At 65.0% G+C, this 17,814-nt stretch overlaps 3 protein-coding genes across 3 annotated transcripts; 1 reads left to right on the forward strand and 2 right to left on the reverse strand.

Moving 5' to 3' along the window:
- Positions 1–901: 901 nt before the first annotated feature.
- Positions 902–9,066, reverse strand: MON1B (MON1 homolog B, secretory trafficking associated). The gene is made up of 6 exons (XM_084280657.1): positions 9,000–9,066; positions 7,701–7,757; positions 6,417–6,794; positions 4,081–4,921; positions 3,839–3,986; positions 902–1,148 (listed from the first exon to the last, which is right to left on the reverse strand). Exons 2-6 carry the CDS (start codon positions 7,750–7,752, stop codon positions 966–968), a joined length of 1,602 nt encoding a protein of 533 aa, XP_084136783.1. The 5' UTR covers positions 7,753–7,757; positions 9,000–9,066; the 3' UTR covers positions 902–965.
- A 2,192-nt stretch (positions 9,067–11,258) lies between these two features.
- Positions 11,259–12,183, forward strand: LOC311204195 (tyrosine-protein phosphatase non-receptor type 18-like). The gene is made up of 4 exons (XM_084280655.1): positions 11,259–11,275; positions 11,538–11,731; positions 11,854–11,925; positions 12,053–12,183. Exons 2-4 carry the CDS (start codon positions 11,569–11,571, stop codon positions 12,118–12,120), a joined length of 303 nt encoding a protein of 100 aa, XP_084136781.1. The 5' UTR covers positions 11,259–11,275; positions 11,538–11,568; the 3' UTR covers positions 12,121–12,183.
- On the reverse strand, positions 12,121–16,460 carry IMP4 (IMP U3 small nucleolar ribonucleoprotein 4; the record flags this gene model as incomplete). The annotated part of the gene is given in 5 exon segments (XM_084280656.1): positions 12,121–12,329; positions 13,401–13,419; positions 13,421–13,472; positions 14,661–14,755; positions 16,306–16,460. Coding segments are annotated over 5 exon segments (428 nt in total), but the record flags the coding sequence as incomplete, so codon positions are not given.
- Between the last annotated feature and the right edge of the window lie 1,354 nt (positions 16,461–17,814).

Genomic DNA, 17,814 nt, shown 5'->3' on the forward strand with positions numbered 1-17,814 from the left:
CCCTTCCCTTTATGTTCTGTCACCTTTTCCCCCCGTTTCCCCTCACCCTTTCACCCTCCATGTTCTCTCCCCTTCCCGCCATTTTCCCTCCCCTCAGTTCTCTCACATTTTCCATACATTTTACCCGATCTTCCCCCATTTTCTGCCCCGTTTCCCCCCATTTCCTGTCACGTTCCCCCCCCATTTCCCCTCACCCTTTCACCCTCCATTTTCTCTCCCCTTTCCACCATTTTCCCTCCCCTCTCCCCCCATTTTCTGTCACGTTTCCCCTCCATTCCTCTCCTTTTTACCCTCCATTTTCTCTCCCCTTCTCCTCCATTCCCCCCATTTCCTCTCACATTTTTCCCCGTTTCCCCTCACCCTTTCACCCTCCATGTTCTCTCCCCTTCCCGCCATTTTCCCTCCCCTCAGTTCTCTCACATTTTCCACACATTTTGCCCGATCTTCCCCCATTTTCTGCCCCGTTTCCCCCCATTTCCTGTCACGTTTCCCCCCCCATTTCCCCTCACCCTTTCACCCTCCATGTTCTCTCCCCTTCCCGCCATTTTCTCTCCCCTCTCCCCCTCAATTCTCTCACATTTTCAATGCTTTTTGCCCGATCTTCCCCCATTTTCTGCCCCGTTTCCCCCCATTTCCTGCCCCGTTTCCCCCCATTTCCTGTCACGTTTCCCCCCCCATTTCCCCTCACCCTTTCACCCTCCATGTTCTCTCCCCTTCCCGCCATTTTCCATCCCCTCTCCCTCCATTTTCTCTTCCATTTCTCTCCCCTTCTCCTCCATTTTCTCCCCCCTCCTCCCACCCATGACCTCACCCCCCATGACATCACTCCCCCCGTCCCCCCCCATCACTCCCCCCGTCCCCCCCATCTCCCCCTTCCCAACACAAGGGACTATTTCCGGCGGCGGCAGCAGCGGCATTTTATTCCCCTCCCTCCCCCGCCCCATCCCGGTGACGATGGCGGGGGCTCAGCCCTCGGTCTCCCCCGCCTCGGGGCGGGCGGGCGCGGCGCAATATGGCGGCGGGTAGCGGATGAAGAGCCAGTCTTCCTCCTTCTTCAGCCAGCGCAGCAGCTTGGTCAGCACCCCGATGGCGCCGGCCTTGGTCACCAGCGGGCTGAAGCAGCCGTACAGCTCGAACTTGCTCGTCACCTGCGGGTGGGGAGGGAAACGGCACCACGACGTTCACTCTGGAACCTACTGATGACATCACCAAGCAGCCACCATCCTCGTTCACTCTGGGCCCTACTGATGACGTCACTAAGCAACCACCATCCTCGTTCATTCTGGGACCTACTGATGACGTCACCAAGCAGCCACCATCCTCGTTCACTCTGGGACCTGCTGATGACGTCACCAAGCAGCCACCATCCTCGTTCACTCTGGGACCTGCTGATGACGTCACCAAGCAGCCACCATCCTCGTTCACTCTGGGACCTGCTGATGACGTCACCAAGCAACCCCCGTCCTCATTCACTCTGGGACCTGCTGATGACGTCACCAAGCAACCCCCATCCTCGTTCACTCTGAGACCTACTGATGACGTCACCAAGCAGCCACCGTCCTCGTTCACTCTGGGCCCTACTGATGACGTCACTAAGCAACCACCATCCTCGTTCATTCTGGGACCTACTGATGACGTCACCAAGCAGCCACCATCCTCGTTCACTCTGGGACCTGCTGATGACGTCACCAAGCAGCCACCATCCTCGTTCACTCTGGGACCTGCTGATGACGTCACCAAGCAGCCACCATCCTCGTTCACTCTGGGACCTGCTGATGACGTCACCAAGCAACCCCCGTCCTCATTCACTCTGGGACCTGCTGATGACGTCACCAAGCAACCCCCATCCTCGTTCACTCTGAGACCTACTGATGACGTCACCAAGCAGCCACCGTCCTCGTTCACTCTGGGACCTACTGATGACGTCACTAAGCAACCACCATCCTCGTTCACTCTGGGACCTACTGATGACATCACCAAGCAACCCCCATCCTCGTTCACTCTGGGACCTACTGATGACATCATCAAGCAACCCCCATCCTCGTTCATTCCGGTACCTACTAATGACATCACCAAGCAACCCCCATCCTCGTTCACTCTGGGACCTACTGATGACGTCACCAAGCAGCCACCATCCTCGTTCACTCTGGGACCTACTGATGACATCACCAAGCAGCCACCATCCTCGTTCACTCTGGGACCTGCTGACGACATCACCAAGCAGCCCCCGTCCTCGTTCACTCTGGGACCTACTGATGACGTCACCAAGCAGCCACCATCCTCGTTCACTCTGGGCCCTACTGATGACGTCACTAAGCAACCACCATCCTCGTTCACTCTGGGACCTGCTGATGATGTCACCAAGCAACCACCATCCTCGTTCACTCTGGCACCTACTGATGATGTCACCAAGCAACCACCATCCTCGTTCACTCTGGGACCTGCTGATGACGTCACCAAGCAGCCACCATCCTCGTTCACTCTGGAACCTACTGATGACGTCACTAAGTAACCACCATCCTCGTTCACTCTGGGACCTACTGATGACGTCACCAAGCAGCCACCATCCTTGTTCACTCTGGGACCTACTGATGATGTCACTAAGCAACCCCCATCCTCGTTCACTCTGGGACCTACTGATGACATCACCAAGCAGCCCCCGTCCTCGTTCACTCTGGAACCTACTGATGACATCACCAAGCAGCCACCATGCTCGTTCACTCTGGGACCTACTAATGACGTCACCAAGCAGCCACCGTCCTCGTTCACTCTGGGACCTACTGATGACGTCACCAAGCAGCCACCGTCCTCGTTCACTCTGGGACCTACTGATGACGTCACTAAGCAACCACCATCCTCGTTCACTCTGGGACCTGCTGATGACGTCACCAAGCAGCCACCATCCTCATTCACTCTGGAACCTACTGATGATGTCACCAAGCAACCCCCATCCTCGTTCACTCTGGGACCTACTGATGACATCACCAGCGAACACCCCAATTAAACCCTGGAACCTACTGAGGGCACCCGTTAACCCTGAAACCTACTGACGGCTCCTATTAACCCTGGAACCTACTGACAGCACCCGTTAACCCTGGAACCTACTGAGGGCACCTGTTAACCTGGAACCTACTGACGGCACCTGTTAACCCTGAAACCTATTGATGACACCCGTTAACCCTGAAACCTACTGACGGGACCCGTTAACCCTGGAACCTACTGACGGCACCCATTATCTCTGGAACTTACTGACACCACCCGTTAACCCTGGAACCTACTGAGGGCAGCTGTTAACCCTGGAACCTACTGACACCACCCATTAACCATGGAACCTACTGACGGCACCCATTATCTTTGGAACCTACCGATGGCACCTGTTAACCCTGGAACCTACTGACGGCACCCGCTAACACTGGAACCTACTGAGGGAACCTGTTAACCCTGGAACCTACTGAGAGCACCTATTAACTCTGAAACCTACTGAAGGCACCTGTTCACTCTGAAACCTACTGCGGCACCTGTTAACCCTGGAACCTACTGACAGCACCTGTTAACCCTGAAACCTACCGATGGCACCTGTTAGCCCTGGAACCTACTGAGGGCACCCGTTAACCCTGAAACCTACTGACGGCACCTGTTAACCCTGGAACCTACTGAGGACACCTATTAACTCTGAAACCTACTGAAGGCACCTGTTCACTCTGAAACCTACTGAGGGCACCTGTTAACCCTGGAACCTACTGACAGCACCTGTTAACCCTGAAACCTACCGATGGCACCCATTAACCCTGGAACCTACTGACGGTGTCCCCCCCACCCCCCCAGCCCCGCCACTCACCCACGCCAGGAGCGTCTCCTTCTCTGCCACGTGGTAGAGGAGGCGCAGGGGCCGGTGGGGGCTGTGCACGCGGCTGTGCAGGTAGTGGTACAGGTCGAAGAGCCGGTGCTGCTCCTCCTCGCTGGCGTACGGCTCCTCCAGCTCGGGGCTACAAGGGGGGGGGACACACACATGACACGGACGTGACACGTGTGTCCCCCCCGCAAATTTTAGGCCCCACCCCCTCCCCCCATCCCACACACCTGGTAAACTGAGGCACCTGCTGCATCTCCTCCGGCCCTTCCAAGGGCTTGTAAAGAAAATGGCGGAGCTCCGGCGCGCCGGCGCGGGCGGCGCCGTAGCCCGGCCCACCCCGGAGAGCCGCGCCCAGCTCCCCCAACCACCCCTGAGCCCTCAAGGCCTCCTCCAAGCGCCGCCGGCACCCGGCCGCCGCGTAGAACCCCTCGCGCTCCGTCGACAGCAGGATGAGCGTCACCGCCCCGCTTCCTCCGCCGCCGCCACCGCCGCCGCCATCTTCCTCCTCCCCCAACGCGGCGGCGTAGGCGTAGAAATACCCGTCGGGGTTAAACCGCGGCAAACACACCGGGGTCCAAACCTCCCCCGCCCCCACCCCGCCCCCTAAGAGGTTGAGGAGGAGGTGAAGGTCGCTGGCGCACAACCTCCCGCCTTCCGCCATGGCGCGCTGCCGCGCCGCCGTCACCAGCCTCCCGCCGGCGGCGAGGAGAGCCAGAGCCGGGGCGGGATTGGCCGAGGCGGCGGCGCGGCGCAGGGCGGCGGAGAGGCCGCGGCGTAAGGCGGGAGGTAAAGGGAGGCAGCGGGCGGCCCCCAGCAACAAGCGTCCGTCGGCGGCGGCGCCGGCGAGGAGGCGGTCGAGGACGGCTTCGGCGCCGGCTAAGAGGCGGCGGAGGTCGTAGCCGCGGCGGCGGGCGAAGACGCGGGCGATGCCGCCGCGGGTGAGGAGGCTGAGGATCTGCTCGTGGACGAAGGTGAGCTCGCGGCGCAGCTGCGCCGCCGTCTGGCGCGTGCGGGAGACGGAGACCAGCAGCAGCGGCCCGCGCTGCTCGAACACCAGCGTGCGGTCCTCTGCGGGGGGAGGAGGGGAAAGGGGGTGGAGTCAGGGGGGGTGGCGCCATGATGCCCTGCGCCGCCATGATGCCCCGTGGCGCCATGATGCCCTGGGACGCCATGACACCCCATGACGTCATGACGCCCCGTGACGTCATGATGTCCTGTGACGCTATGACACCCTGCGCCGCCATGATGCCCTGGGGTGCCATGACGCCCCGTGACGCCATGATGCCCTGGGACGCCATGACACCCTGCGCCGCCATGATGCCCTGGGACGCCATGATGCCCCGCGACGCCATGATGCCCTGTGACGCCATGACACCCTGTGCCACCATGATGCCCTGTGACGCCATGATGCCCTGGGGCGCCATGACACCCCATGATGCCATGACACCCCGTGATGCCATGACACCCCATGACGTCATGACGCCCTGTGACGCCATGATGCCCCATGACGCCATGACACCCTGTGACGTCATGACGCCCTGTGACGTCATGATGCCCTGTGACGCCATGATGCCCCATGACGCCATGACACCCCGTGACGCCATGACACCCCATGACGTCATGACGCCCCGTGACGCCATGACACCCTGCGCCGCCATGATGCCCTGTGACACCATGATGCCCCGCGACGCCATGATGCCCTGTGACGCCATGACACCCTGTGCCACCATGATGCCCCATGACTCCATGACACCCCGTGACGCCATGATGCCCTGTGACACCATGATGTGCCCTGAGCCGCCATGATGCCCCGTGACACCATGACACCCCGTGACGCCATGATGCCCTGAGCCGCCATGGTGCCCTGTGATGCTGTGATTCCCCACCATGATGCCCCGTGGCACCATGATGCGCCCTGTGACGCCATGACAACCCATGACGTCATGATGTGTCCCCCCCCGCCATGATGCCCCACACCGCCATGACACCCTGTGACATCATGACACCCCATGACACCATGATGCCCTGCGCCGCCATGACAACCCATGACGCCATGATGCCCCATGACGCCATTATTCCCTGAGCCGCCATGATGCTCCACGCCTCCATGATGCCCCGTGACACCATGACACCCGGCGCCGCCATGATGTACCCTGAGCCACCATGACATCCCATGACGCCATGACACCCTGCGTCACCATGATGTGCCCAGAGCCACCATGATGCCCCGTGCTGCCATGACACCCCGTGACACCATGATGTGTCCCCCACCGCCATGATGCCCCACACCGCCATGACACCCCGCGCCGCCATGATGCCCCGTGACACCATGACACCCTGGGACACCATGACACCCCATGACACCATGATGCCCCGCGCCGCCATGATGCCCCATGACGCCATGACACCCTGCGCCGCCATGATGCTCTGTGACACCATGACACCCTGGGACACCATGACACCCCATGACACCATGCCGCCCCCACGCCACCCCACGCCACCCCACACCGCCACTCCACGCCCTCACACCCCCCTCCCCCCCTTCCCTCCCTCCCCCCCTTACCGGAACAGATGGCGCGGATGGCGTTGCCGCCGCTCTGGATGAAGGAGACCAGCGCCATCATGACGCCCATGGTGGCCGCCAGCGCCTCCTCGTTGCCGTGCCGGGAGTAGATGGGCTTCCCGGCCTCGCTCAGCACGAAGACGTGTTTGCGGCGGCAGCGCCAGCCCGGCGCCGTCACGTCCTCCTCGGCGCCGCGGCGGCAGGACGAGGAGGGAGGGGGCGTGGCCACCGGGAGCGCCGGCGGGGGGTCTTCTTCCTCCTCCTCTTCTTCTTCCTCTTCTTCCTCCTCTTCCTCTTCCTCCTCTTCCTCACCCGCGTCCTCCTCCGCGGCGCGGTGACGCGGCGATGAGGTCACAGCGGGCGCTGGTGGAGGTGGCTCTGTGGGAGGTGGTGGGGAAGGTGATGGGGTGGTGGAGTGGTGGGGTGATGGGGTGACAGGGCAGTGGGGTGACGGGGTGGTGGGGTGACGGGGTGGTGGGGTGGTGGGGTGATGGGGTGGTGGGGTGACGGGGTGGCGGGTGACAGGGTGGTGGGGGTGGTGGGGTGATGGGGTGGTGGGGTGACGGGGTGGCAGGGTGACAGGGTGGTGGGGTGACAGGATGGTGGGGTGGTGGGGTGACGGGGTGGTGGGGTGAAGCAGTGGATGGGTGACGTGGTGGCAGGGTGACAGGGTGGTGGAGTGGCAGGGTGGTAGGGTGACAGGGCAGTGGGGTGACAGGGTGGTGGGGTGATGGGGTGGTGGGGTGACGGGGTGGTGGGGTGACAGGGCGGTGGGGTGACAGGGTGGTGGGGTGACAGGGCAGTGGGGTGATGTGGTGGTGGGGTGACGGGGTGACAGGGCGGTGGGGTGGTGGGGTGACAGGGCGGTGGGGTGATGCAGTGGCGGGGTGACAGGGTGGTGGAGTGACAGGGTGGTGGGGTGACAGGGCAGTGGGGTAATGTGGTGGTGGGGTGACGGGGTGGTGGGGTGACAGGGAGGTGGGGTGACAGGGCAGTGGGGTGACAGGGCGGTGGGGTGACGGGGTGACATGGTAGTGGGGACTCAAGGTACATGGGTGATGTGGTGGGGTGACAGGGTGGTGGGGTGATGGGGTGGAAGGGTGACAGGGCAGTGGGGTGACAGGGTGGATGGGTGCTGTGGTGTGTGGCTGTCGTGGCAGCAGCGGGCTGATGTGGCACTGGGGTGACAGGGTGACACAGCAGGGGGGTGACACAGGGTCTGGGTGACGTGGCGCCAGTGTCCCCATCACCCCCCCACCACCCCCCCCAGACCCACATCCTCACCTGGGGGCTCGGGGGCCCCTTCGCGGGGGGGGGAGGAGCCGGGCGCCGCCATGGCCGCTGGGGAGAGAGGGGGGACCCACCACGTGGGGCTGCTGCAAGCCCCGCCCACAGCCCCCAAAGCCCCACCCACAGCCCCCTCAGCCCCTGCCCACAGCCCCAAGCCCCGCCCACAGCCCCATAGCTCTGCCCACAGCCCCATAAAGCCCCGCCCACCGCCCCCTCAGCCCCTGCTCACAGCCCCAAGGCCCCGCCCACAGCCCCCTAAAGCCCCACCCACAGCCCTCAAGCCCCGCCCATAGCAACAAGCTCCGCCCACAGCCCCACAGGCCCCGCCCACAGCCCCCAAAGCCCCGCCCACAACCCCTAAAGCCCCGCCCACAACCCCTAAAGCCCCGTCCACAGCCCTCAAGCCCCACCCATAGCAACAAGCTCCGCCCACAGCCCCATAAAGCCCCGCCCACTGACTCAGGCCCCGCCCACAGCCTCTTAAAGCCCCGCCCACAGCCACCCAAAGCCACGCCCACACCCTCCTAAAGCCCGCCCACAGCCCCAGGCCCCACCCACCGCCCCCTCAGCCCCCGCCCACAGAACCTAAAGCCCCACCCACAGCCCCTAAAGCCCCTCCCACAGCCCCTAAAGCCCCTCCCAGAGCCCCAAGCCCCACCCACAGCCCCCTAAATCCCCGCCCACACCCCCTCAGCCCCCGCCCACAGCCCCCAAAGCCCCACCCACAGCCCCCAGGCCCCACCCACCGTCCCCCAGGCCCTGCCCACAGCCCCATAATGCCTCACCCACAGCCCCCAGGCCCCGCCCACATCCCCCAGGCCCCAGCCCCAAGCCCCACCCACAGCCCCTAAAGCCCCGCCCACAGCCCCAAGCCCCGCCCACTGCACCAAGCCCCGCCCACAGCCCCCACCCACCACCCCAAGGCCCCGCCCACAGCCCCAAGCCCCCGCCCACTTCCCCCCTAAACCCCCGCCCACAGCCCCCAGGCCCCGCCCACAGCCCCCTAAAGCCCCGCCCACAGCCCCCAGCCCCCACACCCCCGGCCCCGCCCCCAGCCCTCAAGCCCCGCCCCCAGCCCTCAAGCCCCGCCCCCTGTAGCCTCATCCAATGGGCTCGCCCCACCGGTAGCCCCGCCCCCACGTGGCCCCGCCCCCCCCGTGACGCGTCTCCCCCCGTTTCCCGCGCGCTCCCGCCTAAGCCCCGCCCACCGCCCCCTCCTTGGCCACGCCCCCTCCTTGACCACGCCCCCCTCCCCCCCCCGCAGGCCCCTCCCCCCCCAGCCTCGTTCTCTACCCGCCCGCAGCCTCGTTCCCGCCGCCGCCGCCGCCGCCGCCGCCGCCGCTTCCGGGCAGCGCCGCGCCGCGCGCGCGCTCTGTGACGTCAGCGCGCCGGCCGCCGCAGCCAATCGGAGGGGGCGAAGGGGGCGGGGCTTGGGGAGGGGGGAGGAGGGAGGAGGGAGGGGTCCCCGCAGCACCACGTGACCCGCAGGGATGGGGCCGCCCTGGCCCCGCCCACCGCGGGGTCATGTGACCCTGGAGCGGCTCGAGGGGTGTCATGTGACCCTATGGGGGGTATAGAGGGGTCATGTGACCCTATGGGGGGGTATAGGGGGTCATGTGACCCTATAGGGGCTCTAGGGGGGGTCATGTGACCCTATAGGGGCTCTAGGGGGGGTCATGAGACCCTATGGGGGGGTATAGGGGGTCATGTGACCCTATAGGGGCTCTAGGGGGGGTCATGTCACCCTATGGGGGGCTGGGGGTGGTCATGTGACCCTATAGGGGCTGGGGGGGGATGGACGTGTGACCCTATAGGGGCTATGGGGGGGGTCACTTGTGGCCCTATAGGGGCTATGGGGGGGGGTCATGTGACCCTATAGGGGCTCTAGGGAGGTCATGTGACCCTATAGGGGCTGTGTGGGGGACGGGACATGTGACCCTATAGGGGCTATGGGGGGGGACGTGTCACCCTATAGGGGCTATAAGGGGTGACATGTGACACTATAGGAGCTATGGGGGGGTCATGTGACCCTTTGGGGGGGTCTATAGAGGGGTCATGTGGCTCCATGGGGGCTATAGGGGCGTCATGTGCCCCTATGGGGGGGGACATGTGGCCCTATAGGGGCTATAGGGGCTATAAGGGGGGGACATGTGACTATGGGGGGGGAACAGGTGACTCTATAGGGGCTATAGGGGGGTCATGTGACCCTATGGGGGGCTATAAGGGGGGTCATGTGACCAGACAAGGGCTGGGGGGGGACATATAACTATGGGGGGGGGAACAGGTGACCCTATAGGGGCTATGGGGCGGTCATGTGACCCTATGGAAGAGTCATGTGACCAGGTAGGGGCTATGGGGGGGGACATGTGACTGGGGGGGGAACAGGTGACCCTATGGGGGGGTCATGTGACCCTATAGGGTCTATGGTGAGGTCATGTGCCCCTATGAGGGGCTATAGGGGGGTCACGAGTGGGCCTATAGGGGGCTATAGAGGGGTCATGTGACCCTATGGGGTCTATGGGGGGGGGACATGTGACTGGGGGGAGGGAACAGGTGACTCTATAGGGGCTACAGGGGGTCATGTGACCCTATAGGGGCTATAGGGGGGGTCATATGACCCTATGGGGGCTATAGGGGGGGACGTGTAACCCTATAGGGGCTATAGGAGGACATGTGACCCTATGGGGGGGATCACGTGACCCTATGGGGTCCATACCCCCCCCCCAGGCGCTATAGGGTCTCTATAGGCTCCATATATCCCCACCCCTCCCCCTCCCCCCCAGCACCAGGATGTGTGTGTGGGGTGGGGGGTGGGGGATGGGCAGGGCACGCCCAGACATCCGGGGTGGGGGGATGGGGGGGGGGTGGGGGAGGGGCGGAGAGAGAGGGGGGGTGGGGGGAGGGGCTTCCTCACCACTTCCTGCCCCGGGTGGGGGAGGGGTGGAAGGGGAACCGGGCGCGGACGCAGCGGCGGCCGGGAGCGAGTTTTGGGGGGTGGGGGAGGGGAGAGGGGAGAACCCCTCCCCCCACCTTGTCTAGGAGAAACCCCTGCCCCTCCCCCACCCCCAGCAGGTGAGTGGGGGAGGGGTGGGAGGGGATTTTGGGGTGGGGGAGGGGCTGGTCTTGGTGCTTCCCCTCCCCCCACCCCCAGCAGGTTATTGGGGGAGGGGTGGGAGGGGTGGGGGGGAGGGGTGAGGGGGGGAGAGTGGGTGGGGGAGGGGTGATTTGGGGGGGGAGGGGCTGTTCTAGGTGCTTCCTCTCCCCCCACCCCCATCAGGTTAGTGGGGAGGGGTGGGGGGGAGGGACTGGGGGGAGGGGTGGGGGAGGGGTGGGGTGATTTTGGGGGGGAGGGGCTCTTCTAGGCGCTTCCCCTCCCCTCACCCCCAGCAGGTGAGTGGGGGAGGGGCGAGGGGGGATTTAGGGGGGGGAGGGCTGGTCTAGGTGCTTCCCCTCCCCCCACCCCCAGCAGGTGAGTGGGGGAGGGGTGGGGGAGAAGGGTGGGGGGAGGGGTGATTTGGGGGGTGGGGGAGGGGCTGGTCTAGGCGCTTCCCCTCCCCCACCCCCAGCAGGTGAGTGGGGGAAGGGTGGGAGGGGGTATTGGGGGTGGGGGAGGGGCACCTAGAACAGCCCCTCCCCCACCCCCAGCAGCTGAGTGGGGGAAGGGTGGGAGGGGGATTTGGGGGTGGGGGAGGGGCTGGTCTAGGTGCTTCCCCTCCCCCCACCCCCAGCAGCTGAGTGGGGGAGGGGTGAGGGGGGGGAGGGGTGATTTAGGGGGGTGGGGGAGGGGCTGTTCTAACCACTTCCCCTCCCCCCACCCCTTCTGTGTTTCAGGCCCCCCCCCCCTCCCCTCCCCCCCCACCCCATGGACGCCACTTACGCCGTCGTCAACAAACCCCGGCGTGGGGGAGGGGCCAACGGCCAGGACCCCCCCAAAACCCCCTCCCCCCTCAGCCTCGAGCCCGCCCCCTATGACGTCACCGCGCTGCCCTCCGACCTCAGCCCCCTCCGGCGCCCATCCCCCACCGGTGAGGCTCCTTTTAAAGGGGGGGGTGGGGGGAAAGACACCCCCCAAAACCCCTCCCCCACCCCCCTCACCCCTCCCCCCACCACCTCCCTGACCTTTGACCTCTTCCCTCCCCCACCCCAGCTTCTCCCCACCCCTCCCCCTCCTATGAGGTCATCGCGCCGCAGGGCGACGCCCGGAGCTCCGCCCACCTCGGTGAGCTGGGGGTGGGGGGATGGGAAGGGATTGGGGGGGGGATGGGAAAAAAAACACCCCTCCCCCACCCTCCTTCCCCCCTCCTGATGATGTCACCCACCCCTCCCCCCCCCACCCCCTTTTTCAGGCTTCAACTGCCGCGTGGCCAAACCCAAAGGACCGCGGGAGCCGCCGGCCGCCTGGTCGCGGGTCTGAGGGGCCCCTCCCCCCCCTCATTCATTAATCAATCGATGGATTAATTAAACCTGATGAGCTTTATTCAGGGGGGTGGTGGTGGGGGGAGGGGTGGTGACGTCATCATCCCAGCAGGCGGCGCTTGGGCGCGGTGCTGGCGTAGGGGTGCCAGCGCCACTCCGCCTCCGCCGCCTCCCCCTGCTCCAGCGTCCCCAGGCGCAGCAGGTAAGCTGGGGGAGGGGGGAGATGACGTCATCAGCCCCGGTGACGTCATCGCCCCGGTGACGTCATCAGCCCGGTACGTCATCGCCCCGGTGACGTCACCGGGGATGACGTCTGACCCCATTGAGGGGGGTGTTATGTGACCCCCATGGGGGGTTATAAGGGGGTCATGTGACACTATAGGGGGTATAGAGGGGTCATGTGACCCTATAGGGGGATCATGTAACCCTATAGGGGGTATAGGGGGAGTCATGTGACCCTATAGGGGCTATAGGGGGGGTCATGTGACCCTATAGGGGGGTCATGTGACTCTACATAGGGAACATATGACATCATAATGGGGTCATGTGACCCTATAGGAGCTATAGGGGGGTCATGCGGCCCTATGGAGGCTATAGAGGGGTCATGTGACCCTATAGGGGGGTCATGCGGCCCTATGGAGGCTATACAGGGGTCATGTGACCCCTATAGGGGGATCATGTGACCCTATAGGGGGTATAGGGGGAGTCATGTGACCCTATAGAGGGGGTCATGTGACCCTATAGGGGCTATAGGGGGGGGTCATGTGACCTATAGGGGGGTCATGTGACTCTACATAGGGAACATATGACATCATAATGGGGTCATGTGACCCTATAGGAGCTATAGGGGGGTCATGCGGCCCTATGGAGGCTATAGAGGGGTCATGTGACCCTATAGGGGGGTCATGTGACCCTATAGGGGCTATAGAGGGGTCATGTGGCCCTATGGGGGGCTATAAAAAGGGACATGTGACCCTACAGCAGCTATAAGGGGGTCATGTGACCCTATAGGGGCTATGGGGCAGGGTCATGTGACCCTATGTAGGGGACATGTGACCTTATAGTGGGACCATAGGACCCTGTAGGGGCTATAAGAGGGGATTATGTGACCCTATAGCAACTATCGGGGGGTCATGTGACCCTATAGGGGCTATAGGGAGGTTATGTGCCCCTATGGGGGGGGCCATGTGCCCCTATAGGGGCTCTAGGGGGGGTTCATGTGCCCCTATAGGGGCCGTAGGGGGGGGACCCGGGGTGGGGGCGGGGGCGGTGACTCACGCCGCAGCTGGAACCGGGGGTCCCACCTCCTCCAGCTCCACCGAGCGGCCGCGGCGCCGGAACACGTGATTCCTGGGGCGGTGATGTCATGGGGGGGTGGTGACGTCATGGGGGGGGGGTGACGTCATGGGAGAGGGGGTGACGTCATGGGAGGGGCGGTGACGTCATGGGAGGGATGGTGACGTCATGGGAGGGGTGGGGACGTCATGGGGGGGAAGGTGACGTCATGGGGGGGGTGGTGACGTCATGGGGGAGGCGGTGACGTCATGGGAGGGGTAGTGACGTCATGGGAGCGGGGGTGACGTCATGGGGGGTGCTGACGTCATGGGGGCGGGGTGACATCGGGGAGGCAATGACATCGGGGGGAGGGGTGGGTGGTGATCTCATGGGGGCGGTGACGTCATGGGAGGGGGTGGTGACGTCATGGGGGGGAGGTGACGTCATGGGGTGGTGGTGACGTCATGGGGGTGGTGACGTCATGGGAGAGGTGGTGACATCGTGGGAGGGGGGGTGATGTCATGGGGGGTGGTGACGTCATGGGAGGGGCAGTGACATCATGGAAGGGATGGTGATGTCATGGGAGGGGTGGTGATGTCATGGGAGTGGGAGTGACATCATGGGAGGGGGAGTGACATCATGGGAAGGATGGTGACGTCACGGGGGGCGGTGACGTCATGGGAGGGGCCGTGACGTCATGGGAGAGGCGGTGACGTCATGGGAGGGGGGGTGATGTCATGGGGGGAGGTGATGACATCACGGGAGGGGCGGTGACGTCTTGGGAGGGATGGTGATGTCATGGGGGGTGGTGACGTCAAGGGAGGGGAGGTGACATCACGGGAGGGGCAGTGACATCATGGGAAAGGTGGTGATGTCATGGGAGGGATGATGATGTCATGGGAGGGGGGGTGACGTCATGGGAGGGTGGTGATGTCATGGGAGGGATGATGATGTCATGGGAGGGGTGTTGACGTCATGGGAGGGGCAGTGACGTCATGGGAGGGTGGTGATGTCATGGGAGGGGGTGTTGACGTCATGGGAGGGGCGGTGATGTCATGGGAGGGGTGAGGAGGGGATAAGTGGGTGGTGATGTCATAGGAGGGGAAGTGATGATGTCATAAGAGGGGTGGTGACGTCATGGGAGGAGTGGGAAGGGCATTAAGTGGGGTGATGATGTCACAGCAGGGGCGATGATGTCAGAGGAGGGGGTGATGATGTCACGGGAGGGGGGGGAGGGGCCAGGGGTGGGGGAGGGGCACTGACCTGACCAGGATGACGTCATCCTGGTTGGCGAAGGTCACCACGCGGCGCGTGTCGGGGCGGGGGACGGGGAACAGGTGCTTCAGGATCGTGCCCACCTGGGGGGAGGGGTGGGGGGGTCGTGACCCCTCCCCTCCAGTCCCCTCCCCCACCCCTCTCCCACTGCCTCCAGTTCCCCTCCCAGTACAGTCCAGTGCCCCACCAGTCCCTCCCAGTGCCCCTCAGGCCCTCCCAGTGCCCCCTATTCCCCTCCCAGTCCCTCCCAGTGCTCCCTTTTCCCCTCCCAGTGCCCCCTATTCCCCTCCCAGTCCCTCCCAGTGCTCCCTTTTCCCCTCCCAGTGCCCCCCATTCCCCTCCCAGTCCCTCACAGTGCCCCACAAGTCCCTCACAGTGCCCCCAGTTCCCCTCCCAGTATATCCCAGTGCCCCACCAGTCCATCCCAGTGCCCCCCATTCCCCTCCTGGCACCCCCTATTCCCCTCCCAGTATATCCCAGTGCCCACCAGTCCTTCCCAGTGCCCCCCATTCCCCTCCAATACCCCCTATTCCCCTCCAGTGCTCCCAATTCCCCTCCCAGTCCCTCCCAGTGCCCCCCATTCCCCTCCCAGTGCCTCCCAGTGCCCCCATTCCCCTCCCAGTCCCTCCCAGTGCCCCCCATTCCCCTCCCAGTGCCTCCCATTCCCCTCCCAGTGCCTCCCAGTGCCCCCCATTCCCCTCCCAGTCCCTCCCAGTGCCTCCCAGTGCCCCCTATTCCCTCCCAGTGACCCCAATTCACCTCCCAGTCCCTCCCAGTGCCCCCCATTCCCCTTCCAGTCCCTCCCAGTGCCCCCTATTCTCCTCCCAGTATATCCCAGTGCCCCACCAGTCCCTCCCAGTGCCCCCCATTCCCCTCCCAGTCCCTCCCAGTGCCCCACCAGTCCTCCCAGTGCCCCCCATTCCCCTCCCAGTGCCTCCCAGTGCTCCCCATTCCCTTCCCAGTCCCTCCCAGTGCCCCCCATTCCCCTCCCAGTCCCTCCCAGTGCCCCCTATTCCCCTCCCAGTGCCCCCCATTCCCCTCCCAGTCCCTCCCAGTGCCCCACCAGTCCCTCCCAGTGCTCCCTATTCCCCTCCCAGTCCCTCCCAGTGCCCCCCATTCCCCTCCCAATACCCCCTATTCCCCTCCCAGTGCTCCCAATCCCCTGCCAGTGCTCCCTACTCCCCTTCCAGTCCCTCCCAGTTCCCCCAATTCTCCTCCCAGTGCCTCCCAGTGCCCCCCATTCCCCTGCCAGTGCTCCCTATTCCCCTCCCAGTCCCTCCCAGTGCCCCCCATTCCCCTCCCAGTGCCCCCCAATCCCCTCCCAGTAGCCTCCCAGTCTCTCCCAGTGCCCCCTTTTCCCCTCCCAGTGCCCCCTATTCCCCTCCCAGTGCCCCCTATTCCCCTCCCAGTCCCTCCCAGTGTCCCCTATTCCCTTCCCAGTCCCTCCAGTGCCCCCCATCCCCTCCCAGTGCCTCCCATGCCCCTCCCAGTGCCCCCTATTCCCCTCCCAGTCCCTCCCAGTGCCCCACCAGTCCCTCCCAGTGCCTCCCATTCCCCTCTCAGTGCCTCCCAGTGCTCCCCACTCCCCTCCCAGTGCCTCCCAGTGCCTCCCAGTGCCCCCCAGCTCCCTTACCCTCCTGCCCAGGGGGGAGTCGAGGTGCAGCAGCAGCAGGTGGGGGGCGGCCAGGGGGGCCCCCCCCAGCCCCCCGGCCTCGTGGCGCAGGACGGTCCCGCTCAGCGTGAAGTGGGCGGTGGGGCCGTGGGGGAGGTGGCAGAGGGAGAGGCCGTCTGGGGGGGGGGAGGGGAGGGGCCTCGTCAGGACACGGCCCCTCCCCCACACCCCCTCCCCTCCCCCTCCCCTGGACCTGATTGGCTGCCTCACAAAGCCTCCCTCCCGACAGCCAATCACAGGTGGCCTTATTGGTACCCCTCCCTCTACCTAATTGCCCCTCCCCCTCCCCATAGCCCCACCCTTCCCTCTGGCCCCTCCCCCACCATAGCCCCTCCCCCATAGCTCCCCCCCAATAGCCCCTCCCCTCCCCAAGAGCCCTCCCCACAACCCCTCCCCCTCCCTATAGCCCCTCCCCCTCTCCATAATCCCTCCCCCACCCCATAGCCCCTCCCCCATAGCCCCTCCCCTTCCCCATGGCCCCTCCCCCACACCCCCTCCCCCATAGCCCCTCCCACTCCCCAATAGCCCCTCCCCCTCTCCATAGCCACTCCCCCTCTCCATTCCCCCTCCCCCTCACCCCCCCGGCCCCTCCTCCCTCAGGCCCCACCCCCTCAGCCCCCTCCCCCACCACCCCTCCCCCTCCCTCATAGCCCCTGCCCCTCCCCATCACCCTTTCCTATTGCCCCTCCCCCTCCCCAATAGCCCCTCCCCTAGCCCCTCCCCCTCCCCATAACCCCTCCCCCATAACCCCTCCCCCTCCCCTACAGCCCCCCTCCATAACCCCTCCCCCACCCCATAGCCCCTCCCCACTCATAACCCCTCCCCCTCCCTATAGCCCCTCCCCCACACCCCCTTCCCCTCCCCACAACCCCTCCCCCTCCCCAAGAGCCCCTCCCCCCATAACTCCTCCCCCTCCCTATAGCCCCTCCCCTCCCCCATAACCCCTCCCCCACCCCTTAGCCCCTCCCCCTCCCCATAACCCCTCCCCCACTCCATAACCCTTCCCCTTCCCCATACCCCCTCCCCATAACCCCTCCCCCTTAGCCCCTCCCCCTCCCCATAACCCCTCCCACCGCATATCCCCTCCCCCTAGCCCCTCCCCCATAGCCCCTCCCCTCCCCCATAACCCCACACCTTCCCCAATTGCCCCTCCCCCAATTGCCCCTCCCCCTCCCCAATACCCCTGCTCCAAGCCCCTCCCCCTTCCCAGTGCCCCCCATTCCCCTCCCAGTGCCCGCTTTCCCCTCCCAGTGCCCCCCATTCCCCTCCCAGTGCCCCCCATTCCCCTCCCAGTCCCTCCCAGTGCCCCCTTTTCCCCTCCCAGTGCCCCCCATTCCCCTCCCAGTGCCCCCCATTCCCCTCCCGTCCCTCCCAGTGCCCCCTTTTCCCCTCCCAATGCCCCCCATTCCCCTCCTGCCCCCCCTCCCAGTGCCCCCCATTCCCCTCCCAGTCCCTCCCAGTGCCCCTTTT

The sequence above is a fragment of the Gallinula chloropus genome (genome assembly GCF_964237585.1).
Source record: "Gallinula chloropus genome assembly, contig: HAP1_SCAFFOLD_552, whole genome shotgun sequence".
In the NCBI taxonomy this organism is placed as follows: Eukaryota; Metazoa; Chordata; class Aves; order Gruiformes; family Rallidae; genus Gallinula; species Gallinula chloropus.